The 9880-nt window shown below is 44.6% G+C and overlaps 1 protein-coding gene across 12 annotated transcripts in view; it reads left to right on the top strand.

Moving 5' to 3' along the window:
* KCNN2 (potassium calcium-activated channel subfamily N member 2) overlaps nucleotides 1-9880 on the top strand; it is a 139132-nt gene that overhangs the window by 21703 nt on the left and 107549 nt on the right. For all 12 annotated transcript variants that reach the window (XM_085566833.1, XM_085566835.1, XM_085566834.1 and 9 more), the window contains 3 exons: nucleotides 1154-1222; nucleotides 1453-2651; nucleotides 2824-2919. In XM_085566833.1, the coding sequence (XP_085422959.1) occupies nucleotides 1154-1222; nucleotides 1453-2651; nucleotides 2824-2919 (1364 nt within the window). The remainder of the gene's footprint in view (nucleotides 1-1153; nucleotides 1223-1452; nucleotides 2652-2823; nucleotides 2920-9880) is intronic.

The raw sequence follows: 9880 nt of genomic DNA, 5'->3' as shown, positions 1-9880 counted from the left end.
ACAGATTTTTGTTCATCACAAGTCATTGTGATTTTGTGTATCACACATATTCCCACTTATGAATGTTTTTTCAAAATAACATGCTGTATAAATATAACTAAATTTTGGGCTGTCTCTAAATAATTTATCTATATTGTAGCCCATGATATTTACTACATTAGTGAGGGTTGTTTCATTGTGTGGGTGATACATGTACTTGCTTTAAAAGCTACATCTTGATTAGGAATTAATTAAAATTTTATAACAGAGCATATTTTAAAACTTTGTTAATGACACTGCCTCACTCATCTTTCTAACCTACAACTCATCTAAGGGTTTCAAACGAAATTGAATGTCACAGGAGACACAGAAATTACAAGGATGCAGGCTTTTATCCTAGAAAGGCTTGGTGGATATTGTCTTTAACATTGCTGTGAAATTACAGATTTAAGGGAATCTTCCATGCTATGAAATATTGACTGGGAAAAACAAAAAAAACCAACCAAACAAACAAAAAAAACCAACCAAACAAAAAAACCAAAATTAAAAAAAAAACCCCAAGCAAAAAAAAAAAAAAAAACACACAAAAAAAAACCAAAAAAACAAAAAAAAAAACCTCTTCTAGTCTTGCCTGGCGGAGAGTTGACAGGAATGACAGATGTAACAAGGTAAATCACTTCCCATTGTCATCGTTCTTTCCTCAAATAATCTTTCCTTAAATAAATGCAGAGAAGAGACTTTACCTGGTGCAGACATTGCTCTGCCTAACGGAGCTGCCAGAGCGGATTACTCAGTGGGGGCTTGGGAGGCAAAAAAAAGGGAAAAAGCAAAATGGCAGCAGACCACCAACTTCAGGACTGCGCAGGCAGTGCACGGCAGAGAGCCGGGGGCGGAGGGGAGCTACTCAGTGACACCGCTCCCGTTCCGCGGCACGGCTCCTGCCGGCTCGGCAGCACGGGTCGCCAGCCCCCGAGCCACCCCCGGCTGCCGCTGGCCTCACGCCCGGCCGCGCCTCTCCCTCCTGCGGCTGCGGGCAGCCGGAGCGGCCGGAGCGGCCGCGCCTCGCCGCCCGGCATGTGCCGGGGAGCGCTCCCCGCCCCGCGCCGCGGCCCCTGCCCGCTCCCTGCGGCCCGGGCCGGCGGGCGGCGGGCGAGCCCGGCGCTGTGTTTTGCAGGTCGGCGGCGGCGCTGCTGGACAGCTCCGGAGCGCGACGCGGCGCCCATGTTCCGGAGACGGCGCAGATGTGAGTAGCGAGCCGGGGAGAGCCGCCGGGGAGAGCCGCGGCGGAGCCCCTCAGCCGGCGGGCGGGGGAGAGGCCGGGAGCGCTCCCCGCCCCCGGGAAGCCCCGGGTTTCCGCGGCGCGGGCGGGGCGGGCGGGGGGCGAGGGCAGCCCTGAGCGGCGGGGGCGGGGGCGGGATCCCCGCGCGGCGGCCCCGCGCCCCCGCTGACGGCGCGGCCGCCCCGCCCCGCCAGGTGACGTGATGCCCGTTGTTTTGGTGCGCCCCACCAATCGGACGCGGCGGCTGGATTCTACGGGAGCCGGGATGGGCCCGTCGTGGCGGCAGCAGGACGCTCCCCTGCCGACCGTCACGCATTGCGCAGGGTGCACCACCGCCCGGTCCTCCTGCGGCTTTAACGGCCCCGGCATGGACCCGCCGCGCCACTTCCCGGCGGGCTTCGGCCCCGAGCAGCAGCACCAGCAGCAGCAGCAGCAGCAGCAGCAGCAGCAGCAGCAGCAGCAGCAGCAGCGCCCGCCGGCGCCGCCGCCGCACTGCCAGCAGCACGGCCAGGACAAGCAGAGCCTCCTCCACCAGCAGCAGCAGCAGCAGCAGCAGCAGCAGCAGAGCCCGTGCCTCCAGTGCAACAACTGCGCCTACTACGGGGCTGGTGCGGCAGCCGCGGGGGATAACCTGCCCCTGCTGCTCCGCGCCTCCTCGCCGCTTTCGGGCGCCTTTCGGACGCACTCCTCGCCGCTGTCTTCCGCCGCCTCCTCCCGGCACGGCAGCCAGCTGAACGTCAGCGAGTTCACCCCGTCCAGCCATGCTGGCGCGTCCAGACAGCCTCACCAATATTCCCAGTACCACCAGTGCCATAGCCTGCAGCAGCAGCAGGCAGCCAGCCCCAGCAGCAGTGTCAGCAGCAGCAGCACTCACCATCATCATCACCATCACCATCACCACCACCATCACCAGCAGCAGCAGCGCCGAGAGAGCAACCCCTTCACCGAAATAGCCATGAGCAGCTGCAGGTACAACGGCGGCGTCATGCGGCCGCTCAGCAACCTGAGCTCGTCCCGTAGGAACCTGCACGATCTGGACTCCGAGTCGCAGCCGCTCCAGGCGCCGCTCGCCAGCCCCGCCGCCGCCGGCTCTGCCCCCGCCGCCGGCAGCCCCGCCGCCCCGGAGATCGTGGTCTCCAAGCCCGAACACAACAACTCCAACAACCTGGCGCTGTACAGCTCCGCCGGCCCCGGCCCCGGCACGGCAAGCTCCAACAACGGCGGGGGCAAGTCCAGCAAGAAGAAGAACCAGAACATCGGCTACAAGCTGGGACACCGACGGGCTCTCTTCGAGAAGCGCAAGCGCCTCAGCGACTACGCGCTCATCTTCGGCATGTTCGGCATCGTCGTCATGGTCATCGAGACCGAACTCTCCTGGGGCGCCTACACCAAGGTACCAGCTCGGGCAGCAGCCGGTCCCGCCGCCCGCGGCCCCCGCCCCGTCCCCGTCCCGTGGCGTCCCCGCTGTCCGCTGGCGCGGTGCCTCCCCGGGCCGGGGTGGCGGTGGGGAGGAGCGGCCCCCGCGCACGGGTTCTCTGAGGAACGGCGGTGTCTTTCTCTTGCAGGAGTCTCTGTATTCCCTCGCTCTGAAATGCCTTATTAGCCTCTCCACGATTATCCTGCTCGGGCTCATCATCGTGTACCACGCAAGAGAAATCCAGGTAATATTTCCTTCTGTGGGTCAGGGAGCATTGCTGGCTTAGATGTGGGGTGCGAGGCAGTTTGTGCAGGGTAGATGTGATGGTAAGTACTGGACACGTCCTGCCGCTTCAGAAAGCAAACGTGGTCTCTGCAAGCCTGCCCAAGTTGGTGAATGGACCTCAGCCCTGGAGACGGGCACCAAACGACGGGCAGGGAGCAGCCAGGAAGCTTTGCCTGCTAGACAATTCTGCCTGCCAGGGAATGTTGCCTGCAGTTCTGCTAGAGGATTGCCTAGCCTTGAGGTTATAACCTGCTTTCTAGGTGATGTGCCTGTTGGCTCCTGTAGCAGATGTACAGCAATAGTCTTTTCTTTTTCAACAACTAAATTTAATGCTGTGCATTTTCTCTTGACGGCAAGGTTAATGGTCTTCACTGTGAAAGGTATGTAATCCTCAGTGAGGTGTCTGAAATAGGAGCATACTCTAGGAGAGTTGTTTAAAAGAAGGAGGGAGATTGATGTTTGGCTTTTTTTATTTAATGATGTAGTGTCTAGGAATGTGACCAGAGAAAAGTGTTAGGAAGGATAGGACCAAAGGTAAGAAAAACATAATGGTCAAAGCTATAGAATAAATCTCACAGCTACCATTGCGGCTTTTCTCCAGGTGACTTAGTCCTAATTTCAGCTGCGATTTTTTTGACCAAGAAATTAAAATGTAGCATTTCAGCTCAACCAGACTGTACAACAGACAGAATTCAAAGTTTTGAAGGGGAAAAAACCTTACTCAAAGATCTGGTGCTTTTGCTTTTTCGGATTGGAGACTCCTTGAGCTGAAGACTGAAATGTCAAGTTTCAAGGGCAATGAAGATTTTCCACCTGCCAGTCAGTTAAGTAGAAAATAAAAAGTTAAGCATTGTGTGGTACAATTTTTCTTCTGTGCAAATGAATGCATGTAGTTTCAATATGAAATGGTACCTAGTCTCCTACTTAGTGTTTGAAAAGTATTACATCACTGAAGACTTCTTGCCAAATTTAATCCTGTAGTACAGTCTTTGCACATACAAAACTTCTTTTCCTGGCTCAGAACACAGTTTTTCTGCATGAATGTCAAAGATATTGAAAGCTCTTTAATGATATTGTATTGAATAAACAAGTGTTCTGGAGAGAGAGCAAATTTATAAACTACAGGAAAACTGATGAACATGTTTCTTTTTCAGTATAAAAATAAATAAGTAGCACTTCTGCAGTGTGAGAGTCTTATCTGGTGTATCTTCCCACAAATGTTTCTTCAGGCATGAGCAGCAAAGCTTAAAACAAGCCCTCTCTAAATGTTTAAAATATTCTATGCATTTTTCAGAAACTTTTAAGAATTTTATGGAAAACAAATAATTGAATGAAATAGTTGAATGAAAATGAAATAGTTGTAAGTCTGTGCAGGTACCCCAGCTTATACTGAGTACTTACTGCAAGATTCAATTGTTTGTTGGGTTTTTTCAGGTAAAGATTTAAAAGTTTTTATTGTCTTAGGAATCGGATCCCTTATGCATCAGAAAGGAAATATTTTTTTTAAATTGTCATTCCATTTTGGTTGTTTTTAAACTGATTGTTTTAAGGAACTTTCTCATATATGCAACTCCATGGCAGGAGTTGTGCCATCGTATGGTTTAATCCCAGTTAATGTAGTTTTCGGTGCTGCTGGACAGAGCACAAGTATACCTGTCTGTAAAACAACAATACCCATGTTTCAGAATGAGAAACAACAGAAACTCAGTAGTCATGACAGTGCCTGGAGGAGCTGCAGCTTCAAGGGGTTCTGTCATTCACATCACAAATGAAAAGAAGTTCTCTGTTCAAGTTTATTAGAAGGAAAGGATGTAGTACCTTCCATAGCTACTAGTTATATGCTCACTTTTGAATTTGAGCATAGTATGTTTTTCTGCACACACTTGACTTCTAAAAAATATGATGATAGGAGTGCAGGGCAAAGCCTATGTCAATTTATAGTAATAAAATTTGTGTTGCACTAGACACCTGGAGAAAAAAGGTATCTTTAAAATCCCTTGGCTAAGTACATAATATACATAATGCTCTCCAGTCAAAAGAAGATACTGTGTAACCCTGATAATGTATTGTTTTTAAATAACCTTTAAAGCAGACTGTTTTCTAAAGGCAGACATGTCATTAATTCAAGCAAACGTTCTGCCCTGTGCAGAAGAATGAATAAGGTCTGTAGAACAGAGCCCACAGATGGTTGGTTGTGTCCCAGAGGACTTTTTGCACCAGCTATTTGTCCGTCCAGTTCCCGTTGAAATGTTCTTTTCTGATTATTATCTGAAACATACTTAAATATTTGTCTTAATGTAAATAAGCAGGAATTCATTGTGAGAGGAACATTTGTTTAATAGAACAGAAGAAGGTGGCTGTATTCAGCTTGTGGCTGTGGTGTCTTTCACACTCTGGTGAGAGCAAACCAACCTAAGCATAAGTAGATTTTTCTACAAAGCATGAGGCAAAAAAAAAAAAAAAATGTTGGGAGATAAAGAGCTGACAGTTTAGTAATTATTACTGAGTGCAGGATGAATACTAAGAAACTCCTGGTGACCTAGAATGCTGGCAAGTGGAATTCAGCTTTTTCATTATTTTCAGTAGCCTTTGACCTTGATTTATTGGTAGGAAGATGAAACAGCATTCTAGCATTCAAGAATGTCCACGGGACAGGGTCTAGCAGCACAGCAGGTAGCTGTAGTTTTCTCTTGAAGTGACATTGCTTGTATGCTTTGTTTTGGAAAGTCAGCCAGTTAAACCAGTCTCTAGAGTTTGCCTGCCCCAGACTTACTGCTTATTTTAAGGGCGGGACGTTTGTAAAGGTTCTTCCCAAGCCGAGAAGTGATACAGCAGCGTCAGACAGCTGAGTTTTCGTCTTTTCCCGTGGTCAGAGCGCGGCGGATGTGCGGTGGGCGGCTGGAGCGCTGCGGGCGCTGCCGGGGCGGTGTCGCAGCCGCCGGTTCAGCACCGCAGACAGCTCCCGCGGAGCGCCCGGCTCGGCGAGCGGGCCGGGTACCCGGCGGAACCGGCACACAGCTCCGCATCCGGCAAAGGCTCCAGAAGGGCGCTAACGGCAGTGCTTAGACAAGGCTAAGTGTAGGGATGCTGTGTAGTCTTTATGAAATACTGGAACTGTTTAAACGTTTTCCACAAATATGTTGTCAGTGATGGCACTGTATTAGCCAAACTCCAGGAGTAAAAATGTGAGCTGTTACGAATTTTAATAAATGTGAGTTAATGTTAAGAATACAATGAAAGTCAGTTGGTAACAGTTGGGTTCAAATGTTAATTCATAGCTTACTTTATAATTTCTCTAAAAGAGGATAAAAAGTTGTGAGCAAGTTTGCTTCACATCCTTCCCCCTTCTAGAAAAAAACCCTAATAAACAAAAGTTACAGAGTTGGAGTTGAGGCTCATAATAACTCCAAAATGTGTGTTCACTTTTGTTTGTCATGCCTGTAGTACTGTTAAAAACATTACAGTTGGGAGATAATGAAATATGGATTGCTCTCTCTCCAGGTCTATGTGGTTGTTGATTCAGTTCTTCAGAACAAGTGCTTTGTGTTCGAAAGATCAGTGGGGAAAATGTAGTTCATCACTATCCCAGCCTAGAACAGGTATTTCTCTGACTGTTACTCTGGTTGAGAGTCTGAAGAAGTGAACAGGGAAGAGCTAAAAACACAGCATTACTCAATTATCATAATAATTTTTGATGTGCTAATTATCCCCTTCATGCATAAACAGTTTGTTACTTAATACTATTTTACATAATTAAAGCAGAGGCAATATGTAACATAATTAAAATTATATTCTTTAGAACTTACTGTTCCAGTCCACATTTCTCTACTGGAATTCGATCCATAAATATAATAGAATTTAAGAAAATTTTGAATCCTGTTTACTTGGTAAAGCTGCAGTTTTTCTAATTTTATTTGATAGTGGATCTCTCTGCCTATCTCTAGTATGGTTAAAGATTGAAATGCTTTTTAACTATGCACCCCTGAACCAGTATTGATACTTTCTTGTATTGCTAAGAGCAAAAGGATTAAATAAAAGTCTCTGAGATTGCCATTCAGAGGTCTTTAATGTCTTTTGTTGGGCATTCTACCACAGCTGAGTATTTCTTGAGAGATGGTGGTCAGCAGAAGAATATATCCACTGGAACTCTTCTTTAATGCTGGACTGCTTAGGGTACCTTCTCTGTAAATAAACATACTGCCTGTCCTGAATAATAGTAACCTGAGCATTGCTAACCTGTGCTGTCTCAGACAGCATCTGGGCTTCTTTTTCTTTTCCCTGGTACAGATGCTGTCACTCATGTAGAAACATAAAATTTGTTGGTATTTGTTAAAGCAAAGAGAAATCTTTTGTGCGTGTTTGTGTATCAGCTGAGGTTTCTAACAATTTTTAAAATGTATTGCTAGTTCATACTTTGATAGAACACCAGTGGAAAGGTTTGCAAACTCCAAGGTTAAAGTTAAGTTATTGCTTGCATAGCAGAGCCTCAGAAGGTTGCAGGGGAAAAGCAACGTCAGTCCCGATGGTCTGAAGTGGTGGGAAAATAACATGCTACTGATAGATTTGGAGTGGAACATTTTCAGTTGTCATTACCTTTCTATAAAATTACTACAGCTGAGAGACCAAATGTCTTGCTGAACAATCAAGAATCTTCTTTTCCTTGTGTCTGAAAACTTGAAAAACTGGAACAAGCAATATCAGGTAACAGAAAAGAACAGTAATAAATACATAATACCTGTTTATTATGCAAATACATCCCATAATACATGATGATAATAAACAGTTTATGGGAGTTTCATTATCTTACCGGAATCAGTGGAAAGTTTTGTGGTAAAAATTGTGCACTTGTGAACAGTTAAGCTCCCTTACAGTTTCTTGTCATAAAAAGTAATGCTTATTCTACAGACCAACTTATTTTTTTTTAATTTATCTGTTATTTATTTATTTCTATCCATATCATTATTTTACCTTCACTGGAGTGGTACATGTGCATTTCATTGTCTTGCTGGCAATCATTTGACTTTGTGTAAAGTTCAAGTTGTCTTTGCTGTATTGAAGAATCTGGGATTGCTCATACAGACTGTTAATCTTCAGATTAAGAAATTAATGAGTTAGACTAAGAGCACAGAGAGCAAGTCTGATGAAAAACTGCTGCAAATCAAGAAATAAACTTAGAGTGTTAGCGTGATCTGAAGTCTCTTTAGAATAAATTATTTTTTTTCTAATTATTCTGATAGATTTTGAGTCAAGCAACAACAAACTCATTGTGTGGCAGTTGATCAAGGATGCAGTAACTTCATATGCAGATTCAAAAATTCCCTTTACCAATTAATATCTATTTCACTTCTGTAATGAACAGCAGAGAATCACACAGGAATCAAAGGACACTGTATTTGACAAATTTACAGCACATCTGTCAAGTTAACACTGTAGAGTATCTTTGTGAAAACACTAGGTTTCAATTCTGTTCAATGCATTTTTGGTAGTATTATGTGTAGCTCCTGTTGATGTAGGAAACACTGCAGATGTCCATTGTCTCTGGAATGCAGCACTGGAATCATATGGCATGGAAGGCAGGCTTGAAAATCCTTTAATCGTAGAAGGAGGTGGTGTGTGGTGGTCAGTACACTGAGTGATTGGTCCATAGAGTTATCTATTTATGTCTGGTATTGTTCCAACCATTTTCAATGAGGCTGTTAGAAGTTTTTCAAGGCATAACAATGCATTATGAGGTGTGAGAAGGTATGTCTTTGCTTCTGTTGGAGGAGAGAGAGCATATAGAACATTTGTAGCCAGAGATCAGATTCTGGATTTGTGTAAATTGTGTGGCTTAGCTGAAATGAGCAGATGCTCTTATCTGCAGTGTTAGACGCATTCTGCATACCCATCTTAATATGAAACTATTGTACATGCCAGATCTTTCAGCTGTGGGACCTTCGGATTAGGAAATTCTGTCAGGTACTTGATTACAGCTCTTTTTTGCCTGACTTTAGGTGAAAGTGTGCCAGAACTGATGAGTGCACATAAATGATATTTTCGTTTTGATTCTGGTTTGTGTGTGATCTACTAAATGTAGTATCTTGGGCTTTGAGTTTGATTTGAGATGTATTTGACATCTGTTTTGAGTGAAGATCAGAACAGGAATTGCTGCTGTTTAGGACTCTGGAGAATTAAAAGGTTCTCTTTCAATCAGCTGTTTTCACCATTGATGATGAAAGTTGTCACTTTCACTTAGTAGAGGACAAAATATTTCTCTGAGTCTATGAAGCTCCTTTTAAGGTGTAAATTACTACTAAGAGAAGAGTCTGTAACTGATCTTGTAACTAGCATTCAGGTAAGCTGAAAATATTGATCACTGTGAAATTTAATTTAAAAAACTATAAAGTGTTCAGGAGTTTGTAAGGAAGTTTCCACAGCTTTTTTCTATGGAAAAGAGAGAAGTTGCATATCATAATAACACACACACAAAATGACAATTAAATTTTTCTTATGCTTTTTTTTAATATTTAATAACTTAAATGACATTGCATTGAAAAATATGAACGGGAAAACTTCTGTTCAATAAAAGTGATATGAGAAATGCAGTTCAAATCCTTAACACATACTGAGTGCTCCAAGTTGAAATGCTGTAAAGATCAGTTAATTTAGATATTCGCAGATATTGATTCCTTAGTGTGATTATTCTTCGTAGAGAAATATTACGATGTATTCTTGATTCATTTGTGTAAATTGACCTTGTCCCATTGTTTTAATGAAAGCTACATTAAGAGATTCCTTCCTGTGTCTCTCAGATGATCAGAAGAAACTGTCCTAAGAACATGCTTTACAGCTTAGAAATAATTCTTTTGTAAAAGCAGCAGTCAAATATGAACATCTTATATTTTAAACTGGTGTGTTTGAACCCAGACTTTTGCAAAAAA

This window comes from Lonchura striata, chromosome Z (genome assembly GCF_050655825.1).
Source record: "Lonchura striata isolate lonStrDom1 chromosome Z, ASM5065582v1, whole genome shotgun sequence".
NCBI lineage: Eukaryota > Metazoa > Chordata > Aves > Passeriformes > Estrildidae > Lonchura > Lonchura striata.
This window is presented reverse-complemented; position numbering and strand designations above follow the sequence as displayed.